The sequence below is a fragment of the Vigna unguiculata genome, chromosome 7, assembly GCF_004118075.2.
Source record: "Vigna unguiculata cultivar IT97K-499-35 chromosome 7, ASM411807v1, whole genome shotgun sequence".
NCBI classification, from domain to species: Eukaryota; Viridiplantae; Streptophyta; class Magnoliopsida; order Fabales; family Fabaceae; genus Vigna; species Vigna unguiculata.
In genome coordinates, this window is record NC_040285.1 from 27,455,922 (window position 1) to 27,477,430 (window position 21,509).

Below are 21,509 nucleotides of genomic sequence, written 5' to 3' on the forward strand. Positions count from 1 at the left end.
AACCCTGCTTGAACATGTAGTATTAAGCAAAAAAAGAAGAAGAGAGACTGAGGTAAAATACAACAGGAAGTCAATTAACAAAATGGACTTCCATTATACAAAATTCCAGGAAAATAGTGAGATAATAGAAGTAAAAAGTATTTGTTGGTGGGAGAAATCATCATCCAAACGACACACTCAATATCAACAGGTCACTGCATTTTCCCTATCAACTGTGCAGCTTTTGTTGGTTGATATGGCACATAATCATTTACACAATAAATTGGACTCGTTTCCAAATAAATTAAATAATGGATATAGTAAAAGCTGTTTTGCTACTTTTGCTTGCATTTGCTTTCTGTACAGTTCAATCAGCTCCATGAATAGAAGTCGGACCACAAAAGCTGCCTACCATAGTACATGACATGCAAAAAACTAAAATACTCACATTAACTGCTGCTTTAAGGGCCATGCAATTTCTGTAGCTGGTCAACCACATCATAGGAACTGCTGAATGGTTGGAAATCAGATCGGCGCAATACAGTTCCTTGGATATTCCTGGAGCCGTCTGGTTGAGAGCCAATCATAGGTTTTTTCTTGGATGAATAACAGTGGTGAACACGGACTCGGTGTTTTCTTGGCTGGATAGTGTAATTGCCATACACCTTAACAACCAAAATAGCTTCTTTGTCTCTGGAGTCTTCACACCAAGAATTTTGTACAACACCATCAACAAACTCCTCCAGAGTCTGAAATTCCTCATGGTGCACTGATACTTCAACAATGTGATCTGGTTTTATTATGCCAGTTGCAGGAATCACCTGAATCATCAAATGTTTAAGTAATTATATTATGGGGCATTGCAAACGAGAGATGTCCTACCTGAAGCAAGAAGAAATGTATAGTGTTGATCCACATACAGAATTTGGTCCCAGGAGTAAACATTTTTTTCCAAGGGGGTGATTTTGGTTCTCTCTAAAGAATTTAAATTGCAGACCACATCACAGGATGCAGCTGCAACAGCTCAGCTGTGGTGAATCCTATAAACCACAGTGATAGCAAAGCATTTCTAGAAAAAAAAATGAAATCAACTTTCGAAAAGCATTACTAAGATGGTATTAGTATTTAACCTATAGCAATGTTTGTTGAATCTATCATATCATCCACTATTAAACTATTTACAAATATCTAGTGTTACACTTAAGACGTGAGGAAATATGTTGGAAACTCCTCATCAATTGGAAATATGGTCAAATAATAATATATAAGTGGATGTAAAGTCACCTTACAAACTAGTTGTGTGGATGAATTAGGCTTACTAAGAATAAGGATGGGAATATATACATATGCTACATGTTCAATTGCTGAGAGGAGATCCTAGGATATTTCATGCTTTTAAGTGGAAATTTAATGACTTGTAGGAGTAAAAAGCAAAATCTAGTTGCAAGAGCAAGTGTAGAGACTATTTTGTGATATATGGTCCCATACCAGTTCAACATGAAAGGACAGAGCATATAAAGAAAAAGATTGACACTTCTGCCAATTCATTAAAGAAAAATAAGACAATGGCTTTATAGATACAATGGACATCCCTTTACAACTCTAGATGGCTACTGTATCAACCAAACCACTTCCTACAAAGCAGTTTCAAGATCTTACCAGGAATGATTGATATTCATATACCAACTTGATTGAGGGAGAATGTTATAGAGTATAATTATTGTCATTAGTTCCTATTTAATCTTTATAGAAGCAATAAAGTATATAAAAGAGAACTTTCATCCATTTTTTCATCATCAAACTAGAAGTAAATATTATTTTCTAGTTTCCTCCTTTCAAATGTCTGTAGTTTCAAGTTCTTTCTATAACCATAAATACTGTACAACAAAAAATAAATAAAGAATATCACCTCAAGCCACCTTGGGAAACCAAATGAACCCCTCAACTGATGGTCAGTAGCCTTCTGATCTTCTGTAACAGTAGACTGACCTTCACAAATTATTTCAAACAAAGCATTGCCTTCTCCACATTTATTTGTAATTCGTAAAATTAATGTGTCCTGGTTTTGAAGAATTATGTTGTTTGTACTAATGATAGTTTCAGGAATCTTGCATAATTCTTTAAGAAGAAATTTAATTTTCTCATTTGATTGAAGAATCTCTCCAAACTCCTGTCTGCGGATGGATTCATCCACTCGAGCAATATCAGTAGAAAATATGCAGCGGACAGGCTTGTGGTCACTATCGGTGACATCCATGCAAGCTTCATACCTAGTGAAGGTGAGATGGCATTGATTAAAAAAGAAAAATTGGAAGCAAAAGACAGTATTTCCGTTAAAGCTTTTTAAATTTATTTTAGACAGAGATACTATACAATCAGAAAAGGTTAAAATATATTTTGGCACTATATTTCAATTGGGTCCCAAATGTGAAAATATTTCAATTTAGTCTCTGTAGTACAATTTTGAGGAAGGTGGAAATCAGAGACAGATTTGAATCCATGTGTTTACTATGTAGAGGATGGATTATGTGCACATATCAATGATTTCAAGAATCAACCAATATCCTAATTACCTGCCGTAATAAAAGACTACAGATAAAAACAAAGAAAATGTAAATCTGAAAAATACTGATTGATATTGTTTTTCTGACTTCTTAGAGTGAGAAATACAATTTATATGATAAAATCATGAAGCTTGTAAAGCAAACTTCGTTGATGTGGGACTAAACTCCACCGAAATAACCACTTTGCTGTTGTTCTGTCTCTCAGTTTTATAAAAATAGAGATTTTATTCTATTACAAGATGTGGTTAGAATATTTACATTCTATACATTGCACTTTCCCTTAAACATAGGGGTAAATTACAACCTGTTTGGAGTATGGATTAGAGATTTAATTATAAAAGAATATAGCATAAATATGCTTTAGTCACAAGAAAAATACAGTGAAGTACAACCAAAATAATGGGTGGTAGTCATTTAAGTCAATAAATGATGCCAACTCACTCAAGCAAAATTACTTTTAGCTATCTAGCATTTTCCTTTCACAAATCTATAATTCAATATTGACTCCCCGCATGTCTCATAATAAAAAGTCCCCTATTTTATATAGGATTAGAGACTGCATAGTCCTTCTGGCCTGGTGTTATAATCTATATACCCAAATGGAAAAAAAAAAAAAGTATTAGCCAGAGCACTCACTGTAATACTGAGGTGACAACGGGGCACTCTAAACTGCATTCAGCCACCAAAGATGTGCAGCTGTCACGATACAAAATTCTGTCACACCAGGCAGGGATTCGTTTCTTTTCACCAGAATCATACCCTTCAAGAAAATAGGTCATATAGTCTGAAGTCATACCCTCAAAAAAATTCTAAGCAATACTGATGACAGTTATAGTAAATAAAAGCAGCAAAAGTTGTAGTTTGAGGTTATTCACTTTACGATATCTAATTCTTAAGAGTTCCTGATTGTGTCAACTATTAGCATTAGGTTGTTGAGAATCCTGACGTACTCTATATTTCACTGTACTGCACCCTTAACCTAATAAAATATATTCAAAGGGAGATTGTCACTTAGTTTATCCAGTCAACTGTGTGAACTTCTCCTACCTACCTCACTCGCATTACACTAATACTATAGTGAGCAAGCCTCTAGAAGTTAAAAAAAGAAGAAAAATTCAAATCTATTATTCAGAGCCTCTGTATCCCTCTTTTCCTCTGCCCTATCTGTTCTACAATTTTTACAATTCATACAAAGTCATCCTGTGCAGAGAGGTGATGGAAATCACTACTTATGAGGTGTGATTGGAATCTTGACTTCGTATAAATCTGGATTACTTTTTTCCTTTCCCCTCACACATGTACTATATCCTAAGCATGTTATGGGTCTACAAATAAAATTCGTACTTGGAACTGCATGATTTGCATTTTGCATAAATGATTAGAGGTGTAGTGGCCCAACCCACATCTTCCATCTCACTTTTTACCATTGTGTGTGTGTGTGTGTTTTTTTTTGGGCAGGCGACCAACCTGCCAAGCCAGCTTGGTGCCGTTCAAACTTGTATGTAGGAGGAAATGTTATAATTGCTTCACGCATTCCTTGGAAGACATTCCCAGCTTCCATTTCAGCTCGAAGTTGATCCCTTTCTCTAAGCCAGTCAAAACATCTTTGAGAAACAAAATCTCTCGCTTCATCATATGAAATGTCATCAAGTCTATAATTAAAATCTCCAAGAAATACAACCATGTCTGCCTCAGATAACTCGGGCATCCCTTCTGTGGACTGGAAACCAATCTCAAGAATCAATACCTCATCCAACTATCTGAGTGCATCATAAAGCATTACTTAGATGAATAAGTGGACAGCATGTACATACATTTGCACCGCGAAACATTGGAACAGAAGATGACGTGCCAGCTGCAACAGAAAGGACCAATGGCAAGCCAGATCTATAAACAGGCCAAAATAAATACATGGACAAGGCAAGTGCGAAAATAAGGAATAGGCACAGAATAGTACCAGCTGTATTATTTAAGACGTTTGTTGGTCGACTGAAGGACATTGTTCGGTATACATGATCAAAATCTGCATTACGACGACCAACTGCATCTAAATGTGCTGCGAAGTGACAATTAACAAAGCACATTATCCGATCATACACTCTGATCCTCAAACCAACAGCTCCCTGGAAAAAATATCTCCTATGTCAATGGTTAGAATAACATGAACAGAAACAAAAATATATCTTTGCACACAACACATATCATACAGTGTGATAGTCTTGCGAATTGCACAGCCATGGTGTGGCATTGTTGGGGGTCACAACCATGATAAAACCATTAAGACTTGCAGATCTATTTGCTTTATATGTCTGTACGTGTATTGAATTAAATGACTAAATTCAAGCCAAAGACACCAACTACACTTTACTGGTTTATTGCTTTAGTAGACACAACTAGCGATAAAGTTTTAATGGATATATGATATGTTACTTGCAGACCACACAAGAAAATTATGTCATTGGCTTGCATTGCAGTACTTGTAGAACGGAAACTTGGCTTCTCTCTGCTTTTACTTGGAATTGCAACATACCATAAAATCTAGTAATCAATCTAGTGATATAGGCAATAGCCAGACATTTAATTATCAATGTTAGTCTGTTGAATGAAACAAAAGCTGACAATTATGAGATCTATGATCATGACCAACAGCCCCATCTTAATACACCCTTTATTAGCAAAAAAAATAATATGCAAAGAAAAACAGCAGAGTAGATGGTACAGGCCCACCTTATTGCCAATAGCACGTCCGAATCCACATGGAACTGCTGCCACTTCAACATCCCCAACATGAAATCTAATGCTGGTTTTAACCCTGAGGAAGAAAATTTCAATACCATTGGTGAAGAAAGCAGCAAGGAAGAATTTATATAACAATGGCTTCTCATGAATTCAAATTGAAGAAAATAATTGATATTTCCGTTCACGATACAATTAGGAACCCAACCTTAAGTGATAGATATCTATATCTTTCAATCATGAATAGCATTCATAACAAGTAGGAAGGAAAACCCACAATAATCTGACATAACAAGCCATTTAACAGACCATTACAAATTCAAATTGCTAAAATTTAACGCATATCCTATTGACTAACAAAACAAATAATCATTATCTCTGACATATTAAAGCTTCAACAGCTCACATGTATTCCTACTCAAAGATACTCACCACACAGCAATGACCAAGCCTGCAAGTTGTCTGGATCCAATACGTTCAAATGTTGAACCTTCATCTAATGTTTTGTCTATCATGTCCAGCCACCACTGCCCAACAGAACTTCCCTCCAATCCTACCTATATGTTTGTGAAAGATTGAGGGCAGAGGAGGGTTATGAGGAAGAAAAAGTAGGCAAAACCATTAATTGTACAATATATTTAAGTGTGTGTAAATACATGACAATTGTCACAACAGAATGTTGACAATGACACATGAATAATCCAAGCATCCAGAAAATATCCATTGAACAACAGTGTCTATAATGATTTTCAGTAGTCCATGTGCTAATAGGAACAAAGACTCAACACGAGACATTCTTAATCATTTTGATGTGTCGCTATATTACAATAGATCAATCCAAGAAATCCCTCGCTACTTCTTATTGACATATGCAATATCAAGGACTCAAGATCAACTGGACGGATTATAGAATGAAGTAGCACAGAATGACAATTGGATGAATGGATACAGGATTAATAATTGGGAAGAATCATTTGCAGCAATGGATGATGTTCATGGCCAAGGAGGTTTCGGCTGCAGTGATATCATTGCATAGTTTCATGAAATTTTTACCAGAAGATAAATGGCCCACAAGCACTTCATCCTTATTTTAAAGAATTCAGAGGGGCTGAGAAAAAAAGGGATGTTTAATTTTATTAAACTCTAAATATGAATTGATTTACACATAGAGAGCTATTGAGCTCAGTTATTTACATGGAAGAACAGATTGGGCTTAAAGCTATATCTAAGCTCTCGACTAACTTCAACTGTCATAACAGAGTGGCAGTTGGCTAGCTCACTCTGACCAAGTGTTGACTCAGCAGTCTACATAAATAAGTATAGACTATTAATTCCCCCCTAGAATAAGAATTAAAAAAAAAATTCTTAATTTCTAAAGCACCAGAAAAATCATAATTTCCAAATTACTATATAATGCCACGCCCTGGGAGTTGCTTTCTGCCTTCCTCCTTTCTAAATCACTGCATATATTACTCCTGCTACACAATAACCTGCCATTGCAACTCAGACAAACTTGTTTTTTTTTTACACACGCCTCCCTCCCTCCCATTACTCTGTTTCTGTTGCCAGATTTTGGCCAGGTTTTATAATGAACATGTTGATCTTGTACTTGAGTTGTCTCAAAGGACATGTTGGACTTATCGATGTCCTCAAAATTGAAAATATGAAGATTGTATGACATAAAATGTTTAAAGAAAAGGTAAGGAAATGAAAGTCTTTCTCAAACTGCAATTATGGCAGTAACTACAACTCTTTTTCAACCCAATTCCTTCGTCCCACTGCTCTATTTCTATTGGCCAGTTTTTCTAATGAACATGCTCATCTTGTACTTGAGTTGTCTCAAAGGACATGTAGGACTCATTGATGTGCTCAAACTTGAAAATATGAAGATTGTATGATGAAGGTAAGCCAATTGGCATAAAATGTTTAAAGAAAAGGTAATGAAATAAAGGTCAGTCTTTCTCGAACTGCGATTATGGCAGTAACTACAATTTTATAAACTATAAAGCTTTAAAGAATTTTTTTTACAGAACAATGGTATTACAGTCATTAAACCAATTGAAGGCATGACACAGATCACCATTTTCTTCCTAACCATACAAAAAAGTTAAAAAGGAAATATCAACGGGTATTTCAAACTTGTAACTCATTAAATTACAGTCATTTCACTTTCTTAAATCCAATAGTTTCCACAGCAATTCATTGCATTACACTCTGATACAAATGAAGGAAAAAGAGTAGAAGGGCAAAATAGGAAATCCACCAGGTTTATGAGAAAGAAGTGGAAACCCATCATTTAGGGACCCATAGCACACATCCATGATTCGGTAATAAAAAAAAAAAGGGCAGCCGTGGCAGGTGTGACAGAGTGTGGATACCGTCATTAGAGGAGAGAAGGAATACAGTTGGAGGAGGGGGGAATTTCAGAGGGGGGGATTTTTTGGGCTTAGGGACTTTTGGGAACAGAGAGATTGCTCTCTGGTTTTGGGTCTGTCTTCATTGTTGAATTTGGAAATATACAATATACTTTTATTCCCTTGTTTTCTCTATTGTTCTACGGCTGTACCTATCGCACTCCATTCATGTCAATTAGTCAAAGCAGTAACAAGATACGTGCATCTAAGTTATCGGCTCTAAATGCCAACCTAATATCCACAAGTTTTTTGCAAATTCAAATGTATAGAAGTCAAGCCTAAAGAAAAAGAAAAAACAACTAAACATAAATCACACAGCAACTACTTTGCTTACACTACTATTTTTCTAAATAGTAATATTTTATAGTACTGATTTTCTAGTAATATTAGAGAAAATGATGACTTACAGTTTCTTTAGCAGCAGACATTGCAAGAAATCCAGCACCCATTTCAACCTCTTGCAACCCAACAACAACAAGACTAACATCTGAGGCCACAGAACCCAGCCATGAAGAAAGGGAATCTTGAGATGCTTTTCCTTGTCCAACATTCCAAGTGCCACTCAGTATTTTTATATTTTCTATTTTAGTGTATAAAAATTCTTTGCCACCTAATTCTGAACGCAATATACTATCAACAGGCCCAGGGGAGGTGATGTTCCATCCTCGTACACCACCATGGTTAGCCAATGCAAATATATAACCAGCACCAACTGTCATTTTTACAATTGGACTGCCATGAGCCACCCATCCCCCAATCAGATTACCCTTGAGGTCCAATACCTGGATAGTTCCAGACACATAACCTACCCAAATTTGCATGCCAAAGGTAGAAAAACACTGAACGGCAGATGAATGGTAAAGAAAATCTTGAATGCGATTGCCATTTCCATCCCATTGCACCAGTAAGCCACTTGTACACCCTGTCCAAATCATTCCATCTATTGTCATCACTAATGCTTCAGTTCTTCTATTATCATCCCCAAAGCCTCCCTTTGCTGCAACTCGACGAACAGCATCAGCTGCCCCCATTATGGCATTACGTGAACGCTGAAAGAACCCCATGGAACTTTGTGTTTTGTCTTTCCTTGAAACAAGCTCCACTGAAAAATCTTGAATCGAGGACAAATCCAACCGATTTTCAATTTGTCCATCTGAATTGAAAACTTTCAGTAGCTCCCTTGTGCGAGCATCCCTATAAATTAACAAGAAGTAGCTTAGATTAATATGTAGAGAAAGAGAAGCACGGCTAATGCAAAATGAAAAGGGAAAGTTCATGTGACAATGAAGTGCAACTTCGGTAACATCACAGATCCCACTTCCTCTACAATTCACATTAACTTTAATGTAAAAGCAACTAAAAGTTGCTTCTAATGATACATGTTATGTTAGCATGCACAGAACCAAGCATGTAGTCTTAGTCTAGTTATGATTTCTTTAGACATCCCATCACAAAGATTACTGTCAAGAGAGAAGTCAGAACAAAACAGGATATACAGGATTCAGGATGACTTACCATAAACTTGCAAATATATAACCTGACTAGAGTTGTTAGATATGTTTATTTTATAAGGATTTATGTCATAGAACCAATGAATTGTTATTAGCAATTGAAGCCAGTTCATACAACTTACAAGTTTAAAGGAATATCTGTCCACAAATTAAAAAGGCCGAGATCTCTTCGTGAATATAATAATAATACACTAAAAAACTATATTTACTATCTTTTTAATGAAGTTGTGAGCACGAGAAAGGAAAAAATCTTAAAATAATCAAATACAGGTGAATGCTTAAACAAAAAATAATTTACCCATTCTAATGTTCAATACAAGCAAACACCTTGAGAGCTTAGGAGAAAATCTCACCACAAAGCAAATGAAAAATAACCAGCACTCCACACCTTTGCTCTCGAATTATCAGATACTAAGTACTTTACATCTGAAGTCAGCATGTTACTGAAGCCATTTGTAGATAGTTGGCTCCTTAAGTCAATATAGGACCTCTCTACAAATATAACAGCGCTGTGCCTTTCCTCCTTTGTTAGATGAATAGATTTTTCAACAGCCTCCCAAGGCCATATTTTTATACCTCCTCCTTCTGAACCCGACCACAGATCCCCTGGAATAACAAAATGAAGAAAAAAAAAGGAGAGAGAATAATGTATAACATTCACAACAAGCACGTGAATCAATCAACAAACATCAGGTTCCACGGAGAGTTTAGAATCTTGGATTAACATTTTAGTACATTTTTTAGTGAACAATTTAATTAGTCACTTATTCAGAAAGAGCTTATAACGTTAGAGCCTATACCATTAGTACTCGAAGAACTTCAATGCAAAAATGAAAAAACTTAAAACAAAGATATTTTGTAAACTTCCACCAAATACCTTCCATTTTCAAGTGCTTACACCAAAAAACAAGACCAAAGAAGTTTAGCAAAAGTTCTTCCAAATGCTCAAGAGTCAAAACAAAAACAGCTTATAATCAAAATCCTAGGTGGCATTCGATTAAACTTATTTTGGACATAACTTTCACTTTAAAAGAAACTTTTAAAAAGGTAGTTTTTCTCAATAAAGAAAACTTCATGAACTTTAAATAAACTAATAAAAATAAGTAAAAACTAGTTTTAGAAGCTTTAGACTTCTACTTTTCCCCTCCTTACTCCTTTATTTTAAATCTGAAGATCAAAAAATACACTACCCAGGAAATTTTAAGATTAAAAACCACTTCCTCTATTTCCTTTTATCTGCCCATTTAAGAGAATAACAGACAGATTAAGGGATGAAATGAATATCAATTTATGTTAAACTTGTTTTTCACTTCTTAAGATGACCTCTGTTATTATTTCTTTTTCATTGATGACAAGTTTCTAAAGATTTTAAAACTAACTGAAAATAAGGACAAAATGAAAAATACAACATTATCAGCTTTCAGAGGTAAACAAATATACAAAGTGAAAGAGTTACTAAACAACTTTAACTTTAGAGCAAACATACCATACACTAACACTATAAAAGTCTTCTACGCATCTACATTGCCGTTCAGTCATAATTTGCTACACATGATTAATTTTACAATAGTTTAAAAATGATGTAAAGAAGATTTCTAACTTCATCGCTGGCTAACTGAAAATACACGTCCGTCAAACTCTTGACTTTAAATTTAAACTATTATTTTTAATTTCAATTCTTTAAAATCACTTTTAAGAGTTATGTTATAATTCTTCAAATAGGGCCTAGGATTGTTTTTGTACCAGGCCTAAAATTGGTTTTTTTAGTCTTATAATTTCATCAAAGAAATCTCTATACTGAATATAATTAAAGATTTCACTTTGTAATACAAACAAAATACTAGCAGTTCTTATCATAAAATACCTGTAATATATGATTATTTCCATTTCATTCATTTTCCTAAATTTGAGGGACTACGTATATATATATATATATATATTTAAAATTCTATTTTAAAGCATTAGATTGTAAATTAAAAAAAAATAATAATAATCTAGGGGTACAGGATATCAACTAAAGATTATCCTAATCCAACTAAAGAGGTTGAACAGTAAAATAGTAAAATTAAGAGTGAAGAAGGAAGGATTACCATAAGAGGTGAAGGTGAGGGAAAGAACAGGGCCACGGTGAGCCTGCCAAGACAAATTTTCCTTAAACCTATTGCTCCAATCGCAGCAGTTATTGTTATCCTCCAAATTCTCATCATCCATCTCCCAGCACCTAATTTTCCCATCCCTGTGTCCACTCCACACCAATCTGTTCCCCTCATCCGCAACCAAACACAGCGTCGGCGAACACCACACCGATTCCTGAAACGGCGCACTCTCCTCGTCGCCTCTCCTCGCAGCTTCTCCTTCTTCTCCAACGCCGCACCACGACGCGTACAGATCTTTAAAGTTCCAAAACCTCACGCCGCACTCGGAAGCCGCCCACAGCTGCGACTCAGTGGAAACAATGCTCCTCAGGAACCGCCCAATCTGCGTCTCCCGCAGCGGGTGCGGCCGCAATTCGAGGCTCGGCGGCCGCGCCGGATGCACCGCCCCGCGCGCAGGGAGGCGGAATATGCCGGCGCCACCTCCCTTCGCAACGAACTCCGGCAACGACGCGGCGCGTGAGCCGGAGGCGCGTCGGTGTTCAGCCGATAGCTTGCGGTCAAGAAACTGAAGCATGTAGTCGAGTCGACGGTTGGTGGATTGGATGGAGTTAGAAGGCGACGCGTCGTCATCGGAAGATGAAGAGTGCAAATATCCTGATGAAGTTTCACGGTCGAAGGAATCGACGTCGTTTTGGCGTAGCGTTGATGATGAATCCATTGAATTGGAATCAATTGCACGTCGTCGACGATGGAAACAGTTGGAGAAAATCTAGCATGTGTGAACTTGTGGAACTTGTGAGAGAATTTGGTGTGCGATGTTAATTGCGATTTGTGTTTGACTTTGAAGCTGGATTGGATGAGAGAGAAATTTAAGAAGGAAGTGGGAGTTCAGGGACACACACCAAACAAATTCCAGCTGAGACACCTCACCTCTGTTCCAACGATCAACCCTATTCTTTCCTTCCATTTCTTTTTTATTATTTTTACTGCTAATTATTAAATCCAAATTTGGATATCTTATAACTACCATTTCATATTTTATTTTTAATCGATTCGTTGGAATGATTTCAAGAAATATAATATATGCGCTCCTCTTTGTTTTAATTATTTTTTATTTTAATTATGTCTCTCGTGTATATAAAATATAAAAATATTAAATTACTTTTTGCCCTTTTTATAATAGAAAATATATGTGCGTGTCCTTTTATAGTTGGGACGTGATAAAATGTCGTAGAATTATTTGTTGTCTGGATTGTTCTATCTATTATCCTCTTTCATTTGTTTGATGTAATGTATTGATCGAGAAACAATAGATAGGATAAAAAAGTATACATTAAATTACTAACTTAGTATTTATCTTATAGTTTGTAATTAGTTTAGCTATTTCACTTGCAAAAAGTTATTTTTGTTTTTTTATGTTTCTATAGTGAGTTAAAGTCACCGGTCCAATAGTGCTAAATTAATTAAGCAACCGACGTAAAAATCAGTAATATGTCGGATAGAAGAATTGGTAAATTTAAATTTCGATATTTAAAAAATAACTTAAAATAGTAGTCATTTGCTTTTTTTTATTTTCCGTGTAAAGTTGTTAGACGTTCATATATATTATTACAATTTCAATTTAACTATAACATATTTTATTTTAAGGATCAATTTTTAATAAGTAGAAATGAAAATTTTAAAAAATTTAAAATGAATGGAGAACGAATATTTTATTATTTTAAGTTATAAAACTATATATTATAAAACTAATAACTAGTTTATTTTTGTTTATCCAAAAAATGAAAAATTTTAATATTTTAATTTCTCTCTAAAGTTCTAAAATGGCTGTCTATTATTGTTAGTTTTAAAATTATTATCTACAAAATTAGATAATATATTAAATCTATTCCGTTAAAACTTAACATAAAATAAATGTTTTTTAAGTTACGAGTTCTTTGTTTTTAATTTTCTTTGCAAGTGAACCTTATTTATCTGCATGTCAAATTTAACTTTAAAAAGGGAAGTTGTGCAAGTTTATAATTTTGTTGATATGTTTGGTTTTTAAATCAAGTCTTTTAGATAAGTAAAAACTTTTTTTAATTCCTTCCCATCTTCTAAAAGATATATTGATAAAATATAGTATTTAGAGGTAAATAACTTTATTTTAAACTACTTAATTTCATTTTAATTTTAGAATAAATGCAGTGAAAACTGTGAATTAAATTTAGCTTAAAAATCTAGATGTATATAAAGAAAAATAAAATAATATATTATTTGAATATGAGTTGAAATGTTTGAGCGCTTAAACTATGAAATTATAATTATTTAAATTGATATGGGTAAGTGTGCTTTTCGAGTTGGCTTGAATGAGATTGAGAATGAAAAAAAATTGTTTTAGTTGAGGGATTGCTTGTTTTAGTTAAGGTTGATTTTAAGATATATTTTTAGTATGTATTTGTTTTGATTGAATGGTTACTTATAGTAAAATATTTATTGGACAATCATTTGAAAGTTAAAATCTTGTAATTTTCAATTCAGTTAGACGTCACGAGTTGGTAAAGTTTATAGTATAAATAGTGTTGTTATAATTATTTTAAAATATATATATATATATATATATAAAAAGTATTCTAACTTTTATTTAGGAATTGTCTTTATTTATTTGTCTGATTAAATATGTGAGATGTTAAGGGTGTGTTTGGATGAGGCAATTCAAGAGGGTGGTTCATTTATTTGAAGAATTTGAAATTCTTTGTAATGAAATGCTTTGTTTGGATAGAGAAATTAAAAAACATTTAAAATGCATACATTTTTTTAAGTATTTTAATTAGTTAAATTAGAAGAAATTCAAATACTTTCAAAAAAGGTGAAATTTGAAATTCTTCTCACTCAACCTCACAACCATGACAGGTTGGGCTGGCCATACGATCTAGACGGATCAGACTGACTTGACGACACAAACGGGTCGAGCAGGTCCAACAACCCAGACGGGTTGGGCGGGCCCAATGACCTAGACGAATCGGGTAACCTGATGACACATACGGGTCGGGCGGGCTTGACAACTCAAACAAGCTTGACAACCCACACCATCCGGGCGGGCCTGACGACTAAGATGTGTCGAGCTAACCCAACGACCCAGACAAACCAAGTTGGCCCGACGACATAAATGTGTCAGCGGGTCCGATGATCCAAATGGGATTGACGACCTAGATGAGTCGGGTGGGCTCGAAGACAGAGACGGGCTGAACTGACCAAACAACCAAGACGAGTCAGTGGGTCCGATGACCCACACGAGTTTGGCGGGCCATATGACCTAGAGGTGTCGGGCAGGCCCAATGACTTGATCGACCCGTTGACCCGACAAGCCTAACTGACCCGATGACCTAGTCAGGCCCAACCGGTCCGACGACCTTGCCAAGTCGGGTCAGCCCATCGACACAAACTTGTCGGGTGTGCCCGATGACACAAACGGCCCCGACAACCCAGATGGGTTGAGTTGATTTGACGACCTAGTGGGGCCAAGCCGGGCCAATGACCCAAACGGGCGGAGTTAGGTCGGGTCGTGTCGTGCCAGGTTGATAAACTTGACAGGCATGATCGGTAGGTATGGGTCGTCAGGCTTGTCTGGTTCATCAGGTCGACCCATCCTGTTTGGGTTTTTTGTCTGGCCCGACTCGTCTGGGTCAGACCAATTTGGTTGGGTAGTCGGGTGGGTCAGCTGGGTCCATCTGGGTCGTCAAATTCGTTTTCAAATTTATTATGAACTCAAAACATAATTAAGCCTAAAATAAATATTTATCTCACAAGAAATTCAATTGTTTTTTCCAAACAAGAAATTGAAATGTAAGGTATTTTAATCTCTTTATCCAAATAAGTTATTTAGAAAATGAAGGAAATTTAATTATAAGCAATTCAAATGCAAAACATTTCAATTTTTGAATATTGTTGAAATGCTCTATCCAAACACAAGGTAAGAGTCATTATTGCGACAAATTCTTCGATTTGGACCCATCAATTTCTTAAATGGTTAAAATACTCATTTAGTCCATGTTTTTGTTGAAAAATCTCAAATAGGTCCTAAGATTTTTTTTAGTCTCAATTAGGTCCATATTTTTGAAAATGTGTAACAATTAGGCTCATTCCGTTAGTATAGAGTTAACGGTGTTAAAAATGTGCCACGTGTCAGCTCCACATTTTTTTGATTTTTTTTTTAAAATTTTTTAATTTTTTTTTAATTTTTTTTAATTTTTTGAATTTTTTTTTTTTGAAAATTATTCATGCCACGTGTCACGTCAGTATTGTGCCACGTGTCAAGTCAGTAAGGTGACACACGTCAAATCATTGTTTGAATCTCAATTTGGTCCATATATTTGTTATTTTTATTACATTTCAGTCCATTTTTTTAAAATTTTTTAAATATATTTATTTTAACTTTTTACAAAATTATTTTAAAATTTTATATTTAAATTTATAAAATTGTTAATTTTAAACCAACTCTAACATTTGTATATAAATTATTTAAAACAATTTTGTAACAAGTTAAAATAAATATTTTAAAATTTTAAAACAAAATATAAAATAAACTTAATATTATTAAAATGTTTAATAAAAATATCATTATAAAATTTATATAAAAGTTAAATTTGATCTCAATTTGGAAATGATGAAATTGAAAATTAAAAAAAAAATAACTGAAATATAATTAAAATAACAAATATATGGACCAAATTGAGATTCAAACAATGACTTGACACGTGTCACCTTACTGACTTGACACGTGGCACAATATTAATGTGACACGTGGCATGAATAATTTTCAAAAAAAAATTAAAAAAAATTAAAAAAAAATTAAAAAAATTAAAAAATTCAAAAAAATGAGAAGCTGACACGTGGCATATTCTTAACATCATTAACTCTATACTAACAGAATGGGCCTAATTATTACATATTTTCAAAAATATGAACCTAATTAAGACTAAAAAAAATCTTAGGACCTATTTGAGATTTTTCAACAAAAACATGGACGAAGGGAGTATTTTAAACTTTCTTAAATCATATAAGTTAAGTTTTCTGTCTTTATCCACTCCTCAATTTGTTTCGTCTTGCAGGTGTCCTTTTCATGCTTGCATGCCTCTTTAAATCACCAATTTGAGCCTATGTTGGTGAGTGATATTTCCTTATCACCCTTATTAGTGTAAGCAGAAGGAGATGCATATATAGAGGCATATCTTGATGTTAGAGTCAGCTACCTCGGGCCTGGGTGATTGGGCAGTGTTAGATCAGGTTAATGAGGTATAGTATTATTAACTTTTTCGTTCCAGTAATTATATATAGTTTGAGTATAAATAAGTCCCTTAACTTTACTTCTTTTAAGTGAAAGAATATCGTTCAGGTGAACTATCTCTCAAATATCCTATAGGTGAATGATTTATAATAAAGAATTAAGAATGATAACTTTTATACTTTTTGTATACACAAGATATTACGATTTATAATTGATAAAAAGAAAACTTACAAATTTGTCATTTTAATAATATTCGAAATGAGACATTCTCTTAAAAATGTTATGAATTGGCAAAAGAATGATGAGTTCAGAGTAGTGACTATATTTAAAAATGTCTCGGCATTACTATAAGACAAAAGTACTAAAATGTGAGTGTCTCTTTCATATTATTGTAAAAAAGAAAAATCCCATTTTTTTTACAATTATAACATATTAAGTGTGTAAAAAAGGGAAAAAGAAAACAAATGAACAGGTCCTGAAAATTATTTAGGTTTATTGATGTATGTGCCTCGAGAGACTTTTGCTATATACGCACTCGTGTTAATTAACATATACATCACAACTTGATTCGATATATATATATATATATATATATATATATATATATATATATATATATATATATATATATATATATTAGCAATAGTGTATTTTTTTTACAATAACTATAGTCTTCAATAAAAAAATTACATCTGATATTTATTCCATGTTTTAAATTTTAATATTTTTAATTTATTAATACTATATAAGCTTTTTTTACATTTTAAAACTTTGTTGCTTAAAAATATGTTTTGAGGAAAACGACAATTAAACATAATAAATTTATAGAATACGTGGTCAAATTTAAAATAATTCATAAATCTATGCGTACTTATAAAAGTAAAAATATTTTTTAAATAGTAACAATTTTAGAAATACGTATAAACTTAATATTCAAAATATTTTTTATTTTAAATAGCAATTAATGTTGTAAATTATTAAGTACATCAGTAAAAATTTATTTTATTTTCTAATTTAATGATTAAAAATATGACCAATGCCAACACAAATGAGGATTTTATAGCTATTCAATTTTATTTCAAAGTGATATTAATTAATAAAATTAACAAATAAACCATAATATCATTTCATATTTTATATTTTTTTTTTCGAATCTACATTATTCATAAAAACACAAACTATGTTTCACACATACATATCATATTATATACATAGCAGTTTCTGAAAATTTACATATGAAGTGTGATGAATGTTTTTGGTGATTAATCACGACTTCATTCTTATACCGTACTTCACTTTTTCATTTTTATCTGACGCGAAACTCAAACTCACGATAGGATTTCTAACACGCGAGTAGATATTAACACACACTTGTGTATATAATTACATGACAGAGCAAGCATTGACATTGTCATCGTTGAACATGTTGCTAACGTTGTCATCTCCACGGTGAGAGACATGAATGGTGCCATGTTTTTGTGGGAGGTTGTAGCCATGTCTGTAGTAGTTATAGCTTTCTTTGAACTCATGGGTGGTGTCTTTGAAGTAATGGTCAGCAGTGGTGAAGTAAAGTGGTGGATTAGGGTATGGCCAGAACTCTGCTCTCTTCCCTGCCCTCCTCACAGCCTTCAGCACCTTGTTCCGATCAACATATCCACCAACAGTTACCTTTTCCATCTTCAAGTCAACCTCCACCGAATCAATCCCTGTAGGGAAAATCATATTTTAAAACAACAATGTTTCATCATATATTCGTAGCTTCTCTTTGTTATCTTAAAACAACATTTTTGCAATCGTTTGTCTATGTTTTCCTCTCCCATAAAGATGACAAATTAACATACAAATTCCAAAATAAAATAAAGTAAAACCATTGCTAAGTTCATTTTTATTTAACTAATTCATCAAATAATAATTCATTTGGTTTATTTTTTTAGTGAATATATAAGCGTATACACTAATACTATACTATGCTGTTAAAAAACACACTAATATTATTACGAATGTTAATGTCATAATTTAATAAAAAGCTACTATTAATTCACATGTCTTTAACATTAATTATCTTAATAGTAATCATAGAGAGAGATGGATGTGTGTGTACGTGTGTGTTTTGTGTATGAATTAAGTAATGGAGAATTTGAATTAGATTCCAAAAATATATTTTTGTCCTGTCCGAATGTTCCTATCATTTTTCCTTAGTCCATTTGAGCCACGAATAGAATATGTTTGAGGTATATGAAGGAGATTGCAGAGGGAAAAAGGCACAGTATATATATTTTCATTTATATTACCACAAAAAAAAGTCAAATTTAGGATTTTTATAAAATGAATTAACAATTTGATAGCTTATATCGAAAAATCCTATTTTTTCATTTTTATAACCCATATGTTTAACTCTCTTAATTGATTTAAAAACTAATTCTTTCTTTAATTTTTCTTAAAAAATACACAATCTAAAATTCCGAACAACTTTTAAAATTGAAAAATTATTTTTTGACAACTAATTTTTGAAGATATTTCTTGTACAACTTGAGATTACATCTTTTAAGTAACTTTTCATTTTTTTTTCATTTTATCATTTCTTTATATGTGGAAGTCCTACATCAATTATAAATAAGACAATTTGATAATATATAATGGAGTGCAAACCTTACAAGTCAGTTTTGTAGGTTTGAGTCAAGCTTCAAACTCAATTCTAACACTATATTTGAAAATTAATTAAAAGACGTACCTTTAAGCTTGTAAATGGCGTTTTTAACAACTCTCTCGCAGCCAGTGCAGCACATCCTTACTTTTAGCTCAACAGTCTGAAAAAAATACGTATCTCACATGTCAATTTCAGTTTGCATCTCACTTTTTCCCTAACTATATTGCTCATACTTCATATTCTGATTCTTTCATAAACCTAAATTTCTCTAAAATTCAAGTAAATAAATGAATTTGAATAGCTATTTTGTTAACGAATTATCAGTTACAACTTTTAAAGCAAGGTAATCAAAACATTGTCTGGACAAGTTCAAGAAAAAAAAAAAAAAACTAGTATAGGAACAAACTTTCTTATGGTTATTTTCATATATTCTCACATGTACTAATCTAAAAAGTCACTTTTTTCATTCTTTTACTTCGTGTCTGACAAGATCATTTAACTTGTCGTGTAATAAATTATATTCTTACTCTCTTGTTTTCTTCACCTTCAACTTTTTTAATCAAAAGGAGATGTTCATGTATGACATGCATATCGCTTTCTATTGTTCCGATGAAAGATTAATTTTTGCAACCAAATTGTGATTAAACTTAATAATATTGAACACCCAGATGAAAAAAAATCCTTCAGTTTCACCACTTTTTCATTATATTTATCCGATAACATCCTTTGATCATGTCCAGAAAAGAAGAAAAACGATCGATGAGAAAGATCGAAACATTTAACATGAAACATCATTTGCAAAATCAAAAAACAAAGTAATTAATGTTGAAAGTGAACCTGTAAGGAAAGTGGTCGACCCTTCTTTGGCATGTTGAAGTTTCTACGAACGTCTTTTCTGTGACGATGATGATGATGATGATCTTGAGGGTGGTGATAGATGAAAAAGCGATATATAAATGAAGAGATATCAAAGCGAAAAGCTTTATCTAGCAAGGAAGCCATGGTAGATAAAAGAAAGAAAAGAAGAACAACTAAGGAAGAAAAACCAAACTATGGAAGGAATATATTCCTCTTGGGCATTTACATGTCTTAAAAATGATAATATTCTGTAATCAAGTTGAAGCTACTTAGTGGAGTATAACAGTCTACTACGCATCTACATTGCCGTTCAGTCATAATTTGCTACACATGATTAATTTTACAATAGTTTAAAAATGATGTAAAGAATATTTCTAACTGCATCGCTGGCTAACTGAAAATACACGTCCGTCAAACTCTTGACTTTAAATTTAAACTATTATATTTAATTTCAATTCTTTAAAATTATTTTTAAGAGTTATGTTTTAATTCTTCAAATTAGGTCCAGGATTGTTTTTGTACCAGGCCTAAAATTGGTTTTTTTAGTCTTATAATTTCATCAAAGAAATCTCTATACTGAATTATAATTAAAGATTTCACTTTGTAATACAAACAAAATACTAGCGGTTCTTATCATAAAATACCTGTAATATAAGATTATTTCCATTTCATTTTTCCTAAATTAGGGGGACTACGTGTATATATATATTTAAAATTATATTTTAAAGCATTAGATTGTAAATTAAAAAAATAATAATAATAATCTAGGGGTACAGGATATCAACTAAAGATTATCCTAATCCAACTAAAGAGGTTGAACAGTAAAATAGTAAAATTAAGAGTGAAGAAGGAAGGATTACCATAAGAGGTGAAGGTGAGGGAAAGAACAGGGCCACGGTGAGCCTGCCAAGACAAATTTTCCTTAAACCTATTGCTCCAATCGCAGCAGTTATTGTTATCCTCCAAATTCTCATCATCCATCTCCCAGCACCTAATTTTCCCATCCCTGTGTCCACTCCACACCAACCTGTTCCCCTCATCCGCAACCAAACACAGCGTCGGCGAACACCACACCGATTCCCAAAACGGCGCACTCTCCTCGTCGCCTCTCCTCGCAACTTCGCCTTCTTCTCCAACGCCGCACCACGACGCGTACAGATCTTTCAAGTTCCAAAACCTCACGCCGCACTCGGAAGCCGCCCACAGCTGCGACTTAGTGGAAACAATGCCATAATGCCATAGGAATAAAATATATAAGATACAATGAAGACACGTAGTATGAGATGCTACTTATTTTTTTTAGATAAACAGTTTAAAATGTAAGAGTGTCTTACGTTGTTATTATATTAAAACTGACTAATGGGTATTCAAGCCCATTATAGACCATACAATTCAACCAATTACGGATGGTTAATCAGAAAACCCAAAATTATATATA

The 21,509-nt window shown here is 33.3% G+C and overlaps 2 protein-coding genes across 4 annotated transcripts; both read right to left on the reverse strand.

Annotated features, from left to right (window-relative positions):
• Window positions 1-48: 48 nt before the first annotated feature.
• LOC114191123 (type II inositol polyphosphate 5-phosphatase 15-like) lies at window positions 49-12,260 on the reverse strand. Its single transcript, XM_028080306.1, has 11 exons — window positions 11,295-12,260; window positions 9,558-9,810; window positions 8,101-8,887; window positions 5,712-5,836; window positions 5,271-5,355; window positions 4,501-4,666; window positions 4,358-4,398; window positions 4,011-4,263; window positions 3,180-3,303; window positions 1,889-2,249; window positions 49-800 (listed from the first exon to the last, which is right to left on the reverse strand). Exons 1-11 carry the CDS (start codon window positions 12,016-12,018, stop codon window positions 441-443), a joined length of 3,279 nt encoding a protein of 1,092 aa, XP_027936107.1. The 5' UTR covers window positions 12,019-12,260; the 3' UTR covers window positions 49-440.
• A 5,472-nt stretch (window positions 12,261-17,732) lies between these two features.
• On the reverse strand, window positions 17,733-21,299 carry LOC114189927 (heavy metal-associated isoprenylated plant protein 30-like). Of its 3 annotated transcripts, none has more exons than XM_028078654.1 (4): window positions 20,932-21,299; window positions 20,051-20,133; window positions 19,298-19,373; window positions 17,733-18,272 (listed from the first exon to the last, which is right to left on the reverse strand). In XM_028078654.1, exons 1-4 carry the CDS (start codon window positions 21,050-21,052, stop codon window positions 17,950-17,952), a joined length of 603 nt encoding a protein of 200 aa, XP_027934455.1. In that variant the 5' UTR covers window positions 21,053-21,299; the 3' UTR covers window positions 17,733-17,949. The 3 variants fall into 3 exon arrangements, with proteins under 3 accessions (XP_027934455.1, XP_027934457.1, XP_027934456.1); XM_028078656.1 differs by having other exon boundaries at window positions 20,051-20,108; window positions 20,932-21,082; XM_028078655.1 differs by lacking the exon at window positions 20,051-20,133.
• Window positions 21,300-21,509: the final 210 nt, after the last annotated feature.

Bases quoted from the DNA above. Each gene is read 5' to 3' on its own strand.
- LOC114189927 (XM_028078654.1), bottom strand. From the start codon at position 21,052: ATGGATGATGAGAATTTGGAGGATAACAATAACTGCTGCGATTGGAGC. The intron at 19,374-20,050 runs GTTCACTTTCAA...TATTTTTTTCAG, and splicing joins GTCGACCACTTTCCTTACAG to ACTGTTGAGCTAAAAGTAAG. The intron at 18,273-19,297 runs GTACGTCTTTTA...TTTTCCCTACAG, and splicing joins CGCCATTTACAAGCTTAAAG to GGATTGATTCGGTGGAGGTT.
- LOC114191123 (XM_028080306.1), bottom strand. From the start codon at position 12,018: ATGGATTCATCATCAACGCTACGCCAAAACGACGTCGATTCCTTCGAC. The intron at 9,811-11,294 runs GTAATCCTTCCT...TTGTTATTCCAG, and splicing joins CCTCACCTTCACCTCTTATG to GGGATCTGTGGTCGGGTTCA. The intron at 801-1,888 runs GTGATATTCTTT...TTGATGATTCAG, and splicing joins GTTTCCCAAGGTGGCTTGAG to GTGATTCCTGCAACTGGCAT.